The following is a 20,270-nucleotide window of genomic DNA, read 5'->3' as shown; positions in this document are numbered from 1 at the left end:
ATACAGTATTGCTTAGTTTTTCCTATTCTTAAATTTTAACAAAGGGAATATAGTACTGTATTCTTTTATGCCTTTTCTTTCAATATTATGTAAATAATGAGATGACCCCAAGTTGTTCTCCCTTACCTATGGTTCATTCATTTTCTTATTGTATAACTAGTAGCCCTGCGCACAAATCCGTGCACCAGTAGCTTGCTGCCACCCTCCTGTAGCTCTCTGCCCACTGCCCTGCCCACCTGTAGCTCCCCCGCCCCCTCTCCCCCATAGCTTGCTGCCCTGCCCCCTCCTGTAGCTCTCTGCCGCCCACTTGTAGCTTGCTGCCCCACCCTCCTGCTGATCCATGATCTGGTCATTACCCAGTTGGTCGTTATGCATCAAGGTGTAATGACCATTTGCATATTACATCTTTATTATATAGGATGTTCTATTATATGAACATATTTATCAATCCTACTGTTTTTTGGACATCTGCACTGTTTCCATGTTTTAGCATAATTATGTACATTGGTGCTGTGACCATTTCCTTTATATGTAACCTGATGCAAATGCACAGAACTTTCTTTAGAGCAGTGAACTTCAAAGAGACACAAACCTACATAAAGGATACACAAATAATACACAGAGACATTCCAAATGGTAAGTAAGCATATAGTTTCTCAATAATCCAATTTCAGACTCATAATTTCCATATATACTCCTTCCTTAATCCAATCTGCCTAAAACAGGCTACATTTATAATACAGTAATAATATTGATTAGTTCTGCCTATTTCCTTACTCCCTGCCCATCCCAAACCCTAACTATTACTATGACACATTGGTTCCTAATATAAAATTCATAGGAGGGTAAAATGCTTAGCTTGAGGGGAAGGAAAAATTAACAAGTCAATTCTATAATAATGTGATAAATTATTATATGAGTTATGAACAATGTTCTTTAGAAGCAAAGAAAATTACTTAACTACCTGGAAGAGTTATGGAAAAAGAGATGGCAGATATTTAAAGTAGGCCTTGAAGAGTGGGTATGGGTGTCAGATGAAAAATGATCAAATGGACAATCCTTGCAAACAGTGAGTGAGATATAAGTGGATGTAACTAGGTACAGCTTCAGGAAAAACGATTAAAGGGGGTAAATGAAGTGGGAGATGAGCCCTTTTGTCACTGGAAAGGTAAAGATTTACACTAGAAAGAAAAGGGTACATAAAAAAAGAAGATGCCATGATAATTTGTACTTATAATAACAAATAGGATATGGGTAAAAAGTTGCTAGATATTATGTAAGACATATTAATAAAATGGAAGAGAAGAGAATGCTGAGGGCACTAAAGCTCAGCCTCAATCTCTCCACTGGAGCCACATGTGCCAGTAGGAGCTGCTCTAAATCTTATCCCAAAAGGGAGTTGTCCACGGGTAAAGACTGCTCCTCAGTATAGGGATAAGAGATGAATACAAATTTATGAACAACTAACTGTCCTTCCACTACCCACTGCCATGTTGCTCAGTAAACTCATTAATCACCATATAAATACAGAAATCATATAGCATGCCTTATAGATCTGCCCTTGTTAGAAGCAGACAAAATTTTTATAAAATAGATAAGCTGCCATTTGATTTTTTATTCGGAGCTCAAACTAAAACCAGTTTCTCTATGTATGGCACCTTAAATATGTAAGGCATGAGTCTCCAAACTGGCATATGGGCCTCTTAACCCAGCTCAGTATCAGCTGCTCTGGAATGATAACTGCCTAGCTTTGAGGTGACCATCCCTCCAGAACAGGGGTCCTCAAACTACGGCCCGCGGGTCACATGCGGCCCGCCATAAACATTTATCCGGCCCGCCGGGTGTTTTTGCTGCCGCTGCCTCTCCTGCTTAAAAAAGTTTGAGGACCTCTGCTCCAGAACTTTAGTGAATGTCCAACAACCCTAAATGCAATCTTGAAATTCTCTTCATTACCTAAATTTTAGTATACCACCCAGATATTTTGGTGAAATGTGGAGCAACAAAGGAAAAAAAAAAGTTATTCATGTAAAATCCAGTAATAATAAAAACACTTTAATCAGGCCTGGCTGGTATGGCTCAGTGGTTGAGCATCAACCTATGGACTAGGAGGTCACAGTTTGATTCCCAGTCAGGGCACATGCCTGGATTACAGACTTGATCCCCAGTGTGGGAGATGCAAGAGGCAGTCAACCAATGATTCTCTCTCACCATTGATGTTTTCTCTCTCTCTCTCCCTCTCTCTTCCTCTCAGAAATCAATAAAAATATTTTTTAAAAAACACTTTAATCAGTCAACTTTATAAACTTCTATGTCCTTTGTCCAATTCCTAGAGTAGGTGATGATAGATTATAACCTAAGATAAGCATTTGAAAGAGTTAAGTGACTGTTGTTTGATAAAGGATGAAAATAAACTCTGAGTATCTACCATGACTCATTTTCTGTAGTCGGATGCTGGAAACAAGGCTCTTAACCACTACACTATACTAAAATTTAGGTAATGAAGAGAATGAGACAAGATAATTTCTCTACAATACCTTTTATAAATAATGCATTTGTCATCTGAAAAGTTCCTTTCTGTATAATCAGTATAAGTATATGTCCAGGACAGTGCTTTGAGGCTCACCAAGTTTAAATAATCTTATCAGAACTAGTAGAGCTATGGTTCTCTATTGATCCCTGAAATATTAAAATTTTTATTTGCAACAAAGAGACTCATTGTTCTTACCTAGAAAAAAAAAAATTCCTACCATAAGACTGGACTAAAGAAAGTTACTATCTTTAAACCATTTCAGCTTACAGGCAAAGCACAGAACTTAGTGGAAGTGTTAATTCATACTACTTATCTTGCTGGAGGAGAATTTGGCAATATGTATGAAAATTTTTGATGAAATTTGCCCTAACCGGTTTGGCTCAGTGGATAGAGTATCGGCCTGCGGACTCAAGGATCCTAGGTTCGATCCGGTCAAGGGCATGTACCTTGGTTGCAGGCACATCCCCAGTGGGGAGTGTGCAGGAGGCAGCTGATCGATGTTTCTCTCTCATTGATGTTTCTAATTCTCTATCCCTCTTCCTTCCTCTCTGTAAAAAATCAATAAAATATATATATTTTTTTAATTTTGATGAAATGTATACCAATAAACTGGGAATAAAAACCTCAAAAATATTCAAAATATCAGAAATAAAGCAGCAGCTCCACCAGAACTGTGACTAATCTTGATACAAAAAGAATAACAAAACTTGCAAACCCAACTTTAGAAACAACAGTTCTAGATGGTGAATACTATCAAAAAGCCTGTTGCTACCCAGGGCAACCTTCTGGAAACTCTGAGCAATGACAAATGAACTTGGAATCCCAGTTGACCACATACTGATAGAATCACAACTGAGTAATACCCAAATCTCTGGCAAAGATGTGAGCTTTATTCAACATACTCTGAATCTATTAACAGAATACAAGCATTAAGTCATCTCAACATGGCAAGAACATGCACATTAAGGCCTAAGAATTGACAAATTGTGAACAAACTAAACACATTAAAAAAAAAAAAAAAAAAAAAGTCCAAACAATCTCATAGCAAATTCACTTGAGAGCTCTTTTCTCCAGGAAAAGAAAAAATAATGCTGTCAGTATTAAAACAAGGAAAATGGGGGAGAGATAATAAATATAGGAAGAGGATACATATAGGAACAGTGCACTTAAAATTATTGCATCTACAAATACAACTTTAAAAAGAGGTCTCACAGTTTTGTAAAAAATTGAAAATACTTAAAAATAGGGTCTATGCTTACCCATTTGGTATCTTTCCCCTCTTCAATATACTTGCCCAATATCTGCTGGAAACCTGTCCTAATGAATTTATAAATCTATATTACCTATACTGTAAATAGCTCAGCTATCCACTCTATAACCTGCACAACTGTACAAAGCAACCATACTGAAGAATTAACCTAAAAAGACCATACCTGAACCTCCACAGTGAATTAGACATCTTTAAGACATCTGACTATAAAGTTCCCAGAAGTTAGGCTGACCGGAGCCTCCCAGCTATATGCATAACCTATACCCTCACCTTTCCAAGTAACTAATGACTAGGCTATACCGCTCTGGGGTTCTAGCTGCAGACAAAGAACAGCAAGCTGTCTCTGGCTCTTGGCTTCCCATCAAACAGGATGCTGCTGCTTTGACTATGGATTCTAGTACAACAAGTTAGATAATTTTGCTACAGACTCATTCTCCTCATTTATTTCAGAGTTTATTTAATTTTACTCACTTGTTTTAAATAGGTCTCGTTGCCTATTTTGTCTGTTAGAGCTCTGACAAAAAGAGACAACGGTCTGATGCAGCCTGTCCTACAGCCATGAAGAAATGAGTGGTCTAGTTACTAGCAAATTTAGCGACAACATATTGACTTGAATGAAAGAGTCTTAAAATTTTTTATTTGATGAACAGAATCCAACAGTGCAAAATGTTAGTACCAGAAAAAAATCTGCTCAGGTATACAGCAATCTGGATTTTGCAGCCCCTCTTCACTTCTGGACCAAACAGGTGATCATTTCTCCTTCATTTAACTTGTAAGAGAGCTACTGCAGAGGCCATCCCCATGAACGATTGGCCTTAGAGGGCAAGCGAACTGACTAAAACAGGGAGGATCAAGGGAATTTCAAGGTCTTTCTGGTAGCATGCTATAATGAAATGAAGCCTTTTCATCTCCACCTCAAGTATACTGAGAAATTTCTATCTGCTTCTCCTATCAACAAACTGTTGCAATTTAAAAATGATCCTACACAACATGGGACTTGTCCTAGTTTGTCAAAGGCTGCCAGGCAGCAAAAAATAAAACTCCTAACCAAGTTTGTGTAATAACATGGGAAATAAAACTGCAAAAAAAAGGGCACCTGAATTTTTTTTAGAATTTATTATAAACTTCTGACTTTTTAAAATAAGTCTGGTTAACAAGGGCAAATTCTGGGTCATGCTGTATAAATTTGATAATTGAAACCAATGACAATTTAAATTTGGCATACTTTGGGGAGGCTATTTTCCCAGCTTAAGAAACTGCCAGAATGTTGTATACTGAAAAGAGACCACGACCTAATACTGGCCAAAGGCCTCCATACTATACAAATGTCTTAAAAATTCAAGCTAAATAAAGCCCTTAGAAAGATTTCCTTCTTCCAGAATTATTCAAGAACCACTTTGCCAATTTACCTACTCCACATGAGTGGTCTTTTCTGACTGGAATACAGTCTGAGTCATTATTTTAAAGGACAATATTTTGCTCGTCCTCAGTAAAAAATGTATAATCCAATACAATTACATGCCAGCATCCTCAATAAATGCAGTCAACATTATGCAAGGAGCTGGCAAACTTGAGGCATAGCTGTTCTAATACAGATCATATAAAGTAAAAAGAAAGAATATTGACTACATGAGGCTTGTTTTGACCCTTGCTCAGCTTAAGACTCTAGGTAAAATTTTTATGACTTCAAACAAAAAGAAATCCTTTTCTGATCCTTAGAGCCTACTCCTTAAATGTGGCACAGGAGTTGGGAAATGCAGACAAAATTTTCTGAAAAATCAGATGATAATTTTCAGTGAGATAAACAAGGATTTTTGTTGTTATTGTTTAGTCCATACCCTAAGGATTTGATTACTCTTTGGCTTTAGCTAAATGTATGCCTTTCTTCTCCTCTGCTTTCCCTTCCTACCACTACCCCCACAGAGAATGAAAAGCAGTATCTTATATGCCAATTATATGGCTGTAGGTATGACCTTAGAAAACTAGCCTTAATAAGTAATTATTGCCAAAAGGAATAATTCCAAGCCCTGGTCAGGTAACTCAGTTGGTTAGAGCACTGTCCCAATACACCAAAGTTGTGGGTATGATCTTCAGTCAGGGCACATACAAGAAGTAACAAATGAATGCATAAAGAGGTGGAACAAATCAATCTCTCTCTCCTCCTCTTTCCCCTCCTCTCTCAAAAATCAATAAATATTTTTTTAAAGAATAATTTCAGGCCAACTGTAGGCAGTCCTTGATTCACTCAATAAATAAATTTCTGGGAGCCTATGTATTAAAAGCAAATATTGGTAAATCAATGCATACTTCCCAAAAGTAATTCACTGATACTGAAGTGTTTAAAGATGATATGATATCTAGGATATACTTCAAAATTAGACAAGGTAGGCAGTGGGGGAAAGGGTAAGTAGTGAGAGAATCAGATGAAACAAAATTTGTTGTATGTTTAACTGTTAGGACTGTAACAAAGGTACACAGAGATTTAGTATATTATTTTCTTGAATTTTGTGGATTTTAGATTTTCCACAGTAATCTTAATTTGGAAACAAAAAAGAATGGGGCAGAAATTGGTTGTATCTATCAAAATTTTAAATTTACAAAGCTTAAACTCAGTAATCCCACATTTAAGAGTCTATCTTACAGAAATATCACTATCAATATGTAAAGAGATATTTATAAGACTACATTATTGTTTGTTAGAACAATATAGGGAGGGAAAAGGAGACATTCTCTAAATGTCCACCACAGAGGAGTATGTAATTCCATACAACAGAATATTCTGCAATCATTTGAAAGAGCTAGAAGTTTTGACTTATAAAGATATCTGACATATATATTATTAAGTAGAAAAAATAGATGTGTATATGGTAATTCTCACTTAAAAAGGAAAACTATAAGACTACATGTATATCAAATGTGTGTGTACATGCTTGTATAAGCAAAGAAAAAAAGTCTAGAAAACTACACATCAAGCTAATAATAATGCTTTAAATGGGGGAGCTTAGGAGAGGGAATTTTACTCATGTACTTCTAAATTGTGGGGTTTTTTTCACAATCTATATATATATAAGCCTAATATGCTAAGTGTCCCCTCGGGAGTTCGACCGACTGGAAGTTTGATTGCTCACTATGATGTGGCTGACCACCAGTGGGTGGCAGAGAACAAAGGAAGGCCCCGGCCAGCAACTGGCAGCCACTAGGGACCCTGCCAGTGCACAAATTTCATGCACTGGGCCTCTAGTAAACTTATAAAACTTAAAAATATTTAAAAATCCATTACAATTTAAAAATAAAGTATGTGGTACATAAAAGTTTCTCCATAAGCAATAGGAAATTTTAAATGAGTCAGCTAGGAATGCCACATCCTCATGATATGACATAAAATAATTTCATAAAAATAGAAAATAATAAAGCTTGAAGGAAAATCATGTAAACTACTCCACTTTCTATAAAATATGAACAGAAAAGAAGAACTGAAAACATTGGGACACTCAAATAAGTTTGCAAAACTTCTAGAGGACAGTCTTGGATAGAGAGAACTGAGGCAGACTGGGTGACAAAAGACTGGCAGTATAAAACAAAAGAAGGAAGCAAAAGACTGAGAGAAAATATAGTTACATAAGTGGGAAAGGGTCATCACATTTTATGAAAACAGTATTAAAAATAAGGGTAAAGGCCCGGCCAGTGTGGCTCAGTAGCTAGGGGCCGACCTATGAAATGGTAGGTCACGGTTCAATTCCCAGTTGGGGCATATGCCCAGGTTTGGGGCTCAATCCCCGGTGGGGGGCATGCAGGAGGCAGCCAATCGATGATTCTCCCTCATCACTGATGTTTCTGTCTCTCTCTGTCCCTTCCTCTCCAAAATCAATAAAAATATTTTATTTTTTTTTAAGAATAGGGGAGGAGGATGGGACAGAGCAATTAGTGGCTATGGAAAATTTTTAGAGTTGTCCTTCATTTTAAAAAATCTAGTGAATATCTTTTTTTTCTAGAAGGGGTTGGTCTGTTCCCAGTAAAATTTATTTATGCACACTGCCATTTCCATTTGTGTGTGTGTGTGTGTGTGTGTGTGTTGTATGTGTGTTTTATTTATTGATTTTAGAGAGGAGAAAGAAGAGAGAGAAATATCAATTTGTTGTTCCACTAATTGATGTATTCACTGGTTGATTCTACTATATGCCCTGACCAGGGGTCAAACCCACAACCTTGGTATATCAGGAAAACGCTCAAACCAACTGAGCTACCTGGCCACGGCATAAATATCTTCTATTTAATGTATACTGGCTTCACCCTAGAGGGTAACAACTTGAGCCAGCAGGAGTAACTCTGGTTTCCAGACCTCCATTTCAATGTGATGAGACAACCGCATGCATTTACTGTCCTTTCTCCTGAAACCCCTTACAGAAAAAGGTACAAACCCATTACTCCAAAAGAACAAGAAAAGACCCTACAGCCAACAAGAAATAGCAACAAATTTCTGGAAGACAAAAGCTGATAAACAGCAGTAAGGATGAAGCAGGTAGCACAAAAAAAGCGTCTTTGCCAAAGAAATGAAATCCAAAAGGGAGTTTGAGAACCAACCATAATCATGGAGATCAGGACTCAGAAAGCCAACAATAATGGAAGCACTGAAAACAAACAGATTAACTGAAAGAGTGAATAGTCAAACCCCTGCATACTTACTCCATACATGGATATTCAAGGAGCCAAAGCTAATCCTAGGCAAGGCATCATGCCTCCAGGATTTTTCTCTGGAGAAGTAATGTAGCCTGAGAATATACTAAAAACCATCAAACTGTTCACTTTAAATAAATAAATTTCATAGTGTGTCAATTATATCTCAAAAAAAGCTATTTTGAAAAAAGAAAAAGCACCAATTTTTCTTTTTTTCCATAGTGGAAAATCAATTAAAATTGAATGTGAGTTTTTATTAATTATTAATATAGAAACTGACTTTTTATTTTATGTTTAAGAGATCTTTTAAAAATAAACTTTATTTGTGATGAAAAAACATTCACCTTAATAAACATTAATTCCATGTTTCATTTCAGTTTCCTCTTCACGTAAAATTAAATGTAATACTTTTTAATAGAAACAGCATTATAGTATATCCAATACCCAATTTCTATGAAAATTACTTTCTTCTACTCACCCTCCTATTTGCATATTTGTGTGAAGTGATGTTGATCTGGAATGATGTTCACTAAAAGTGAATAATGGTCATTTCTCAAAAACAGATTTTTGCCTGATATGTATTTGTGTCATCTTTACAGTTTTCTATTCTGCTTGGTTTTACTTTTACAGATTAGCATGCATCACAATTAGAAAAAGAAAAATAATTTAAAAATTAAAAGACATATAATATGTCTCTCATTCTAAGAAGGTGAAACAGACATAGTTTTTGCTATTCTTCCCACCACGTATAACTAAAAACTCTAGACATCATATACAAAACAAACATTAAAAGATCGGAAAGGTGGAAGAAGGCAGATAGGCTTGGGACCTCAGGACCAAAGAAACAACACTGGTAAGTTTCCTGAATTTTCTTTTTACTACATATCCCAGCTTGAAACTAAAGAGACATAATCAGGTGCAAACAAACAAACAAAAAAAGCCCTAACAAAAGCTTGTTCTCTCTATCCAAAGATGACAAAAGAGGTGGCCTACCAAAATAGAAGACATTGACACAATCATTGTTGTGTTCGTGACAAACACGACAGAAAAAACTGTGGCCCCACCCACATTCACACAAGCACAGGCAGAGAGGGAGCCAAGATTTCCACCTCCAGAAGCACCCAATACCCTGGTCAGGGTGTCAGAAAAGGCCAAGAAGGAAGCTGGGACTCTCACCCCCAACAGATGGTTACAATCCCCTCTCTCACACAATGTTATTAGCAGAAACCATATATGGAGCCAGGACTCTCAGCTCTAGCAGATGAGGATCCCCTCTCAGGTCAACAGAGTCCAAGAGGGGAACATGGACATCTCCCTCCACCTAGCAATAATGAAGCATTAATCCACACCTCTTGCCAGACCAGTGTCTAAGAAAGCTAGCTAAAGGGTAGGTTTAAATGAGAAACAGGGTCTCAAAACATGATATGAAACTGTACAGGTTTCAATTAAAAATCATTCTTCACACCAAGAACAAGGAAGTTGTCAAAGTAATGAAAAAAGATAATCAGTAGATGCCAGAAATGACAGCGATGTCAGAATTATCTGATGACGTTAAAGTTGTTATAACAAAAATGGTTCAACAAACAATTATGAACACACTTGAAACAGATTGAGAGCCTGGGGCGGGGGGGGGGGGGGGGGGATAGAGCAAAGAATTACCAAATGGAGAGTTTAGAACTAAAAAAAACAATAACTGAAAAGAAAACCTCAATAATGGCCTCAGAAAGAACAGAGGCAAGAATCAGTAACTAAGAAACAGAGGCAAGAATCAGTGAATTCAAAGATATAACAATAGAAATTACATTACCTGAATATGAGAAAATAAAATGAAAGAAATAAACAGCACCCCAGGAGCTGTTGGACAATAACAAAAGATCTAACATTTATGTCACCAGAGTCCCAAAATGAGAGTGGAAAGATGACAGAATGGGAAACTACTTGAAGAAATAATGAATTAAAACTTCCCAAATTTGGCAAGGGACATATAAACCTACAGACCCTTAAAGAAGTTCAGCAAACCCAGACAGGATAAACCCAAAGAAATCCATGCCAGGACACATTGTAATTAAACTCCTGAAAACTAAAGACAAAGAAAAACAAAATCTTAAAAGTAGCCAGAGAAAAGTGACACCTTTTCTACAGGGAAAAAATAACTTGAATGACAGCAAATTTCTCATCAGACACCATGGAGGCCAGAAAGAAGCGGCACAACACTTTTCAAGTGCTAAAGGAAAAGAACTGCCAACCCAGAATCCTACACGCAGCAGAAATAATCGTTCATTCCTTTTCAGATGAAGTAAACTAAGCCAGTCTTATGTAAAGAGAATTTGCTGCCTACTCTTTAAAAAAAAATGTCTACAGGAACTTCTTTAAACAGAAAGGAAATGATTTTTTTTTAACAGGAATCTTGGAACATACAGGAAAAAAGAACACAGTAAGCAAAAATATGGGTGAATATAACAGGTTTTACTTCTCTTGAATTTTCTAAATTAGATTTGCTGCTTGAGACAAAAATTAAAACAGTTTGACATGGTCCTAAATGTCTATAGAGAAAATATTTAAGATGGTTATAAATAGGAGAGGATAAAGGAACATAACGGGAAGTGAAGTTTCTATATTTCACTCAAACTGGTAAAATGATGACACAGGTAAACTGTGATAAGTTATATACTAAATAATGTTAACAACTAGAGAAAACACCAAAAAACTATACAAAAAGGTACATTCAAAACCAGTATAGATAAATCAAATTATAATTTTAAAAAATGTTCAAGTCACTCAAAGCAAAGCAAAAAAAAAAAAATAGAGTAACAAAAAAAGGAGAGAATAAACATAGAACAACAAATAAAAAACAGAGTTGAGCCTTAGCATATCAATAATTACATTAAATATAATACCTCTCACAAATATAAACATAAATATCCCTAAAAAACTATTGGCAAATAGAATTCAGAAGTATATAAAAAGAAATATGCATACACAGTGACTAAGCTAACAGTGACTATTCCAGGGAGGCAAGCTTTTTTGCTGTGTTTGTTTTTTTATTAAAAAGCTGTGGGGTAAAATAGTCTTCCAGTTTTGATCTTGTTTGTATACACTTGAAACATGACAAGCTCTGTGATAAAAGCATATCTTTTAGCACTATAATATTGTATACTGGAGCAATGACACTATTAACAAGCCCACAACCCGGGCATATGCCCTTGACTGGAATCGAATCCGGGACCCTTCAGTCCCCAGGCCGACGCTCTATCCACTGAGCCAAGCCAGCCAGGGCTATGTAGTATTTTGTTTTTGTTTTTGTTTTTGTTTTTTTGCTTGTTTTTGTTTCTTTCTTTCTTTTTTCTTTTTTTTAATTTTTTTATTTCTTTTTTTTCTTTTCATTTTTTTTCTTGTTTTTCTTTATTTTGGGCTATTTAGTTTTTAGCTTACAAAGTCAGTACATGTTTTGTTAGATTTATACCTAAGTATTTCTTTTTTAAAAAGTGATTATAAATGGTATTGTATTTTTAATTTTGGTGTCAATGTATTAAGTGTTAGTATGTAGAAATATAATTAATTTTTGTATGTTTATCTTGGATCATTGTGACTTTGCTGGCCTTCATCATTTCTCTAACAATAGAACATTTTTCTAGTATTCAGAACACTGGAAGTATCTAAACTCAAAAAAAAAAAAAAAAAGAATGACAGAAGTACTCTAAAAAAAAAAAGGTTTTTGTTAATGTCATTGTTTTGCCATTATCTAAAGATCAAGCTGATTATCAAACCATGGTATCGACCGAAGGTAAATTCACTACAGTGCAATGTGCATATCAATGTGATATCTTCAAGACTGAAATAGTTGGTTGTTTCAACAGTCATAATCCATATGTATCACCACAAATCACATTAAGGTAATCTAATTGGTTACCTGTGACAGTTCTTGCTCACAGATGTTTCACTAGATAATGTATTTTAAAGTTCTAAATTATAATTATGCTAACATATATTATATGCTTAAACTTCTTTTAACAATCATTATGTCCTTGAGAGTTACATATCTCAACTTTTTTTTAAATTCTAAATCTAGAACAAGAAGTTTCCAGACATTCCAAGTAAATAACCTTCCTAATAAGACACATATTTTCCTGCCAGTGTATTCTAAATTATATAGCTTAACGCAAAACATCTATAGTTATTTTACTTGTTGGCAATTTTTTAAATGGCTAACATGGGTTGGGTGTTGTTGTTGTTTTTGTTTTTTAATATATTTTTATTGATTTCAGAGAGAGAAAGATAGAAACATTAATGATGAGAGAAAATCACTGATCAGCTGCCTCTAACATGCACCCGACAGGGGATCAAGCCCACAACCCGGGGCATGTGCCCTGACCAGGAATCAAACTATGACCTCTGATTCATAGGTTGACCAACACTCAACCACTGAGCCACACCAGCCAAGTGGGTGTTGTTTTTTAACATCAAAATTAAGATTATTCGCCCTGGCCAGTGTGGCTCAATTGGCTGGACATCATCCTGTGGACAGAAAGGTTGCCGGTTCTATTCCTGGTCAGGGCACATGCCAAGGTCACAGCCTCAATCCCCAATAGTGTGCTTGCAGAAGGCAACCGATGTTTTTCTCACACCCATGTTCCTTTCTTTCTCTCTCTCTCTCGCTCTCACAAATACAAAAAAAGTTTTTTAAATCCTTGGGTGAGGATTAAAAATAGCACTTATGAAGAATAACTAATGTATAAGCAATGCATACAGTCTTTCAGATCAGAAATCATAGAGACTGAACACATGCATTTTACTTAGGAAAGTGTCTGTAGCATTTATAAGTCTCTCAAAGTGATCAATGATCCAAAAAAGGAAGAGAGGAATAATGCACTTTCCAACTCCCAATATAAATATTATCAAATCTATGCCTTAATTAAGCCAAAACCAGCAGAGAACTGTATTCCTTTGGCTCTCTGGAAAACTGCTTTTACTGAATTGTGCTTTGGTTATGCCATATGCTTTCGCTAAAGGACAATTCAGGAAACAGCCTGTCACATATTGCTGCATTGACTATATGGATACTAAAGTTACATTATATAGGACCTTCTTTGTGAGGACATATGGGAGAAACAGTTCTCTAGTCTAACTCAGAACCAAGAATAGTTGTGCTTCTCCTAAGTAACTACTTTTTTATTTTACAACAACATAACTCAAATAACTGAACATGTCTCTTTTTTGTACTAGTTGCTAGAAAACCTAGTGACAAAGTGACGGCCTTTAAAAAATGTACAGGCCTTCAAATACAATTTTTTTTGTGCATCTAATTTCCCTCCATGTCTTTTTCTTTTTGGAATTCAGTAAGTGGCTTCTCCACTAAGAAATTACACTTTGAGCTCTGGCTGGGCAGCTCAGTTGGTTGGAGCATCATCTGGATGTGCCAGTGTTGTGGGTTCAATATCTGGTCAGGGTACATGCAAGAATCAATGAATGAATGCATAAATAAGTGGAACAACAAATATCTTTCATCTCTCTCTCTCTCTCATTCTCTCAAATCAATAAATAAATTAAAAAAGAAAAAAAGAAGTTACACTTTGACTCAATACCTCTCGATACATCAAAAATGTATTCTTGCCTGGTTGGCATGGATCAGTGGTTGACTGTCAACCTATGACTCACAGTTGGGTCAGGGCATATACCCGGTTGTGTGTTTGACCCCCTGTGGAGCAGCAAGAGGCAGCCAATCAATGATTCTGCCTCATCATTGATGTTTCTATCTCTCTCTCCCTCTCCCTTCCTCTCTGAAATCAATAAAAATATATGAAATAAATAAATAGCCAAAATAGCCTGGCCTGGAAGCTCAGTTGGTTAGAGCATCATCCCCATACACCAAGGTTAGGGCACATACAAGAGCCAACCAATGAATGCATAAATAAGTGGTACAAATCTCTCTCTCTCTCTCTCTCTCTCTCTCTCTCTCTCTCTCTCTCTCTCTCTCTCAAAATCAATAAATAAAATAGCCAAAATATTTAAATTTCCCATTATTGTTACTTATTTCTTAGCTGAATGTTCCTTAATTCAAATATTGGAACCAAGTCCACGCAACGTCAGTTGGTCTTTAAGTAACTGTCTTCCTTGTTTTTGAAATACTACAGCAGATACTACCACATTGCAAAAACGGCTTTACTCTTCTTTCCCACAGCAAGTGCAGACACTTAAGAAATGACCTATTAGACACCTTAGGTCTCAAAATGTTTAAGCTCAGGTATGTGTGTGTAACTCAATTTCTACTAACTCCTCCCCCTCAATATTTTTGCTTCTCCCCTCCCCCCACCACAAGCAAATTTGAAATGTCATCATTGCTCAGCTTCTCAATCCAGATTCACACATTTCATAGATAAGCCACTCACTAATTCTATCTAAGTTGATTTCAGCTGAAAGCTTGATTTTGATGTGATTAAATCAATCATTACATGATTAACAGATACTGCAAACTATCAACTTCGATGATATAAAGAACCAAAATATCTTTATTATCCTCAATGTCCAGACTATGCAAACTCATAAATACAGAAAGTAGTGATTGACTGGGGAGGGAGGGGAGACAGAATATAAAATGACTGCTAATAGGTATAGGATTTCTTTTTGGAGTGATGGAAATGTTCCAAAATTAGATTATGGTGACTTTTGCACAACTGTGAGTATACTATAAAACACGGAATTGTACACTTTAAATGGGTGAACTATATGGTATATGAATTGCATCTCAATAAAGCTATTTTTAAAGGTATTGTATTTTACTGTTAAACTTAAAAGTTATATGGTATTGGAAGGAAACTAGGCTTTGGGTGGTAAGCACAAAACAGAGTATAGAGATATCAAATTATAATGTTGTATATCTGAAATTTATATGTTATTAACCAATGTTACCTCAATAAATTTATTTTTTAAATTTAAAAACAAAATCTGAAATAGCAATTAAGAATAAATGTTAACTGCTAGTATCCACCGAACAAATTAAGGAAATGGCCTACTGAATAAGTGATATGAGAGAAAACTAGAAATACAGAGATGGGAATATGGAGCTATTATACACGAGTGATTTGCAATCAATATTTTAGCATTAGTGCTACAAAGCTGGAATCAATATTATTTTAAAAACAAGACAGAACCCAGTATCTTATGAGCCTCTTTCATCATCTGCAAATTCAAGGCTTGCAACTAACAAAATAATATTTAAGATGAAGAAAGAGATGGCTGCTTTCCCAAAAGGATTTACTAGGCAAAAGCCTCTATATGCATATATGCTTGGGCCTTTAAGAATTACAATAAAAAAGGAGAGGCACTCCCTTATGATATGTGGAATTGACTAACATTGCATGATTATTCAATATTAACATAAGGAATTATATAATGAAAAAGTCAAGCTACTGTGACTCTTTAAACAAAAAGGAATGACTGGAAGAATAATTTGGTATACATGGGAAAGAAAGCAAGTAATGATTCACAAGTAATAGCTGGCAAAAGAAAGAGTCTGTCTGGTTAGGCAAATATAGCTAGGTGGATTTCTGTAAAGAGCAGGAATTTTAGGTATAGACATACTAATCTTATGTCTGCTATCAATTTATTGTTTCTGTTCTTTCATTCCTCTTCAGTTACAATACCTACCTCAGGAATAGCTAAGAATCTGGTGCCTAAAAGGGGCTATCTCAAAAGATGGGAGAAAGAGAAAAGATTAAGAAGGGTAGAGGAGCCGTAGCGGGTTTGGCTCAGTGGATAGAGAATCGGCCTGCGGACTGAAGGGTCCCAGGTTCGATTCCGGTCAAGGGCATGTACCTTGGTTTCGGGCACATCCCCACTGGGGGATGTGCAGGAGGCGGCTGATTGATGTTTCTCTCTCATAGATGTTTCTAACTCTCTCCCTTCCTCTCTGTAAAAAATTAATAAAATAAATTTAAAAAAAAAAAAAAGAAGGGTAGAGGAGTTTGAGATAGACAGTTAAGGGTAAAGTTACGAAAGAAAGCCTACTGCCCTAATCAATCCTGGCTAATGATTGTGATGAGAAAGCAGGATATAATGATGATGGGGGTGCATCCAAGGAAAAGCATGCATCAAGTCTGTGCATGCTACTGTCTCTGAATGGGAAAACAAAAAAAGTGAGATCAGCCCCTATGAATATGGGCAGAGGCAAGCTAGACTAAAGACAAAGACAGTGCATACTACTTGTATTTTTAGATGTTCAAGTGATTGAATCTTGGGTCTGACAGTAAGATTTAGGGTTATCTGCCAAAGACAGGATAAGGCCAAAAATGAAAAGCCCCTGATAATGATACAGGGAGTTAGGAAAAGCAATTAGAACTGATAGGATAATACAGAGGTTCTCAAACTGGTTTTGTTTGTTTTTTACCATGTCCACTTAGGGCAAAAGATCCCTTAATTCATCTAACCCCATAAAGCCCCACTTTCCAGTGAGAAAAGAACTCAGTGATAACAATGAAGTAAGTTTTATACATATATATAGTTTTTTTAATTGATTTCAGAGAGGAAAGGAGAGGGGGAGAGAGAAAACAAAACATCAACAATGAGAAAATCACTGATCGGCTGCCTCCTGCATGCCCCAAGGGCATCGAACCTGCAACCTGGGCATATGCCCTGACCAGGAATCAAACTGTGACCTCCTGGTTTATAGGCTCAACCACTGAGCCATGCTGGCCAGGCACAATGAAGCAAATTTTAGGAAGAATGGGTAACTTGTATTCGAACCATAATTCATATATTCTTATGTCAAGATACTAAAGGCTCTAACCAATTTGGCTCAGTGGATAGAGAGTCGGTCTGGGGGACTGAAGAGTCCTGGGTTCTATTCTGGTCAAGAGCACATGCCCAGGTTGGGGGCTGGATCTCCAGCAGGAGGCAGCCGATCAGTGGTTCTCACTCATTGGTGATGTTTCTATCTCTCTCTCCCTCTCCTTCCTCTCTGAAATCAATACAACTATATATTTTTTTAAAAGATACTAGAAAATTACAGGCCAATATTCAGTTGATACAAATATGCATTACTATTCAGTGGAGGGTTAACATTATAAATCACAACAAACCAAATTGATCAGTTGAAGTCGTTTATCATATAAGCCAAGAACTACAGCAACGGAAAACCACAACCAACTCAAGACAACACTGACGGTGTCTGAGAAAGAATTCTTCCTAAAAACTCTGGTAATCCCAACTGCTCCAGCGGGAGCTTTGCTTGGCTGCCTACTGCAGCTCAGCAGCCAAATTTCTTAGCAGCATACTGAAACAGCATCCTCAGTAACTCTAACAGCATCTAGTTTTGTGAAAACCAAATAGTAATAACCATTCATAATGCACTTATAATACTCGTAAGTAACCTTTGGTTCTTATAAACGATAATGAATGAGGATCATTTACTCAAAGACTTCAAGAAAATGAATAGAGAGAAAAGCATCATGATCACTACGGACGGTCATGTTCAAGGATAGCCCTTGGAGAGCTGTGCTAACAACGTGCCCTGGGGAAGGAAGCTGTGCAGACGGAGGTGAGTAAAGTCCCCAGTCCTGCCCCTCCTGCAAATAGTCTTTCGAAAGGCAATATCCCCATGAGAAAAAAAATCAAGCAGTGAGTAATAACTCATTTTTGAAGGGAGAAGCAGTGACCCAAGACGGTACAAGGTGGATAAGACAGTTACCTAAATACTGGCGGCATGGAGATCTGAAAGGGCCAGAGGAAGGATGAAGAGGAGTTAGTTCTAGGGCACTGGGAACCTGGGGGGAAAGGGACAGGGAGCTCCCAATTGGGCTTGGCAAGTAATTAACAAGGTCAGGTGAATGGTAACCCCCCAATGGAGGCAGGACAACAGAGGAGAGGAATGCAGACGCTAGATCCAGACGGCCTGACCAGGAAGCTCAGCTCGCCCACTTTATTGTCTCCATAACACTGTTGGGCAAGTAAGTCCCTTAACTTCTTTGTGCCTCACCCGTAAAATGAAGGTAATAATAATAATACCTAACGGGAATGTGTTCCGGTTTAAGAAGTTGTATGTGTAAATTGCTTAATACAATGTCTTGCACTATCTATAGTGACACCTAACTTTTGTTAAATAAATCGAGGGAAGTGGGGGTTTCTTTTGACACCTCCAAATAAAATGGAGGTGTCGGGGGCAAAGTAATGGTCAGGGGGAGATCATTATAACTTTTTTCCCGGCGGTGAGACCGCGACAGGCGGCACCCTGGGGAGAGGTGGGCTAGACAGGGTTAAGGGAGCACCCGCTCCCAGGAGACGGGCACGGGTCGAGGGAAACTTCCTTCCTGGCCCAGGATTTTCAGGAACTCATTTCTGAGAAGTGGTTGTGATTGTAAGGAGGTAAGAGTTTAATTTCCAAGCAACAGACCATGGGGTGAAATTCTATTTTGTCTGCAGAGCGGAATGGGGTTCGAGTCGGAGGGAGAGGGGAGATGTCCCCGGGGAAAGAGGTGATAAAGCCACCATCCGTCCGGCGCGTTCCAGTTGCCGGGCGCCGGCCAGCCTCGGAGGGAGAAGGAAAGTTGCCGCGGCCCGAAGGGAGGCGGGGTGCCTCCAGGGTACCTGGGCTGTGGAAGGCGGCGATCGGGAAGGGACCCCACGTCGGGGCTCCCGAGGGAGACCCGCCCCGCCAAGGGTGGAGGTGGCTCGCCCGGCTCTCCGAAGGGAGGGGCCGGCGCTGACCCTGCGACGGCTGGGCAGACCCACGGCCCCGAAGGAGCCCGGCCCCCTGTCCCGCTCGTGCCCCCGTGGGTAGCCCGGGCCCCTGGATACCTGAGCGTGGGCCCGATGCAGGCCGTGTCGGTGCTCTCGATCTCTCGCAGGATCCGCTCGTGTTCCGCCGCTGTCTCCAGGCTCTCCGCCTCCGCCATCTTACCGCGCTCCATAGACTGGGGTGCCCCGCAGCGTGTCCTCCCGCTTCAGCTCCACTCACCTGACGCTCCCACTCTCACCCCAGGTTCCCGAGCCCCCTCAGTCTCCGGCTGCCCGCAGGACGACCCCTCCCTCAGGCTAGACACGCCCCCTTGCGTCACCGCGTCCGCCGACGTTCCACGCAATACCCTCTGGGATTCGTAGTTCTCTGGGCGATGCTAGGCAGGATTCCGCTCATATACACATTAAGTCCACAAATACGCGTGGAAAGCCGCGCTTTACAGCAGCAACAAGTAACGACTGCTTATGCAACGGTGATCTAGTCAGCCACTGGCCCTAATCCTACAAATTCTTGTTTAAGGCCCTTGCCACAAAGTTCAAAAGGCTCAACAAGTTCGAAAAATAAGAAAGGATAAAATTAAATTAAAAATAATTAATATAACATATAAAAAGAAAAATAAGAAAGGACTAACTAGGTTTCTGTGGACAGCTATCTTACAAGCTGGGAGGTTGGGGATAGGAGGAGAGAAGGCTAAAGAAACCCAAAATAAGCGATAGGGTAGAATGTAAAAAAAAGAGATACGGTAGACTGTGGCTGTAAACCAGTCCAGATCATCAAGCCCAGAAATCTCTTGCAGGTGTGAAGGATTCATAGACTGGGCCCAGAGGTTTAAAGGTGTGTCTGGAAGGTATGAGGAGATCTCAGAAAGCCAGCAAGAACTTTATTTGCTCTATGTAGAGAAGCTGTAGTAAGAGGTGGGGCTGGGAAAGTACTTTGGAGAGAAATACTGGGCTGAGAAATGTGTACTTTATTCTAATGACTCTACTGATCCAATGACCAATTGTATCAGAAGCGCCTAGAAACTTTTGTTTTTAATGCTGATTAAAGGTCCTACATTAGGACATTCT

At 38.2% G+C, this 20,270-nt stretch overlaps 1 protein-coding gene across 1 annotated transcript in view; it reads right to left on the bottom strand.

Moving 5' to 3' along the window:
- Positions 1–19,520, bottom strand: part of EXOC6B (exocyst complex component 6B) — a 530,863-nt gene extending 511,343 nt beyond the window's left edge. The window contains exon 1 of the mRNA XM_081101107.1: positions 19,263–19,520. Within this exon, the coding sequence (XP_080957233.1) occupies positions 19,263–19,375 (113 nt within the window). The 5' untranslated portion in view covers positions 19,376–19,520. The remainder of the gene's footprint in view (positions 1–19,262) is intronic.
- Positions 19,521–20,270: the final 750 nt, after the last annotated feature.

This window comes from Myotis nattereri (assembly GCF_964212035.1).
Source record: "Myotis nattereri genome assembly, chromosome: 10".
Taxonomy (NCBI): domain Eukaryota; kingdom Metazoa; phylum Chordata; class Mammalia; order Chiroptera; family Vespertilionidae; genus Myotis; species Myotis nattereri.
This window is presented reverse-complemented; position numbering and strand designations above follow the sequence as displayed.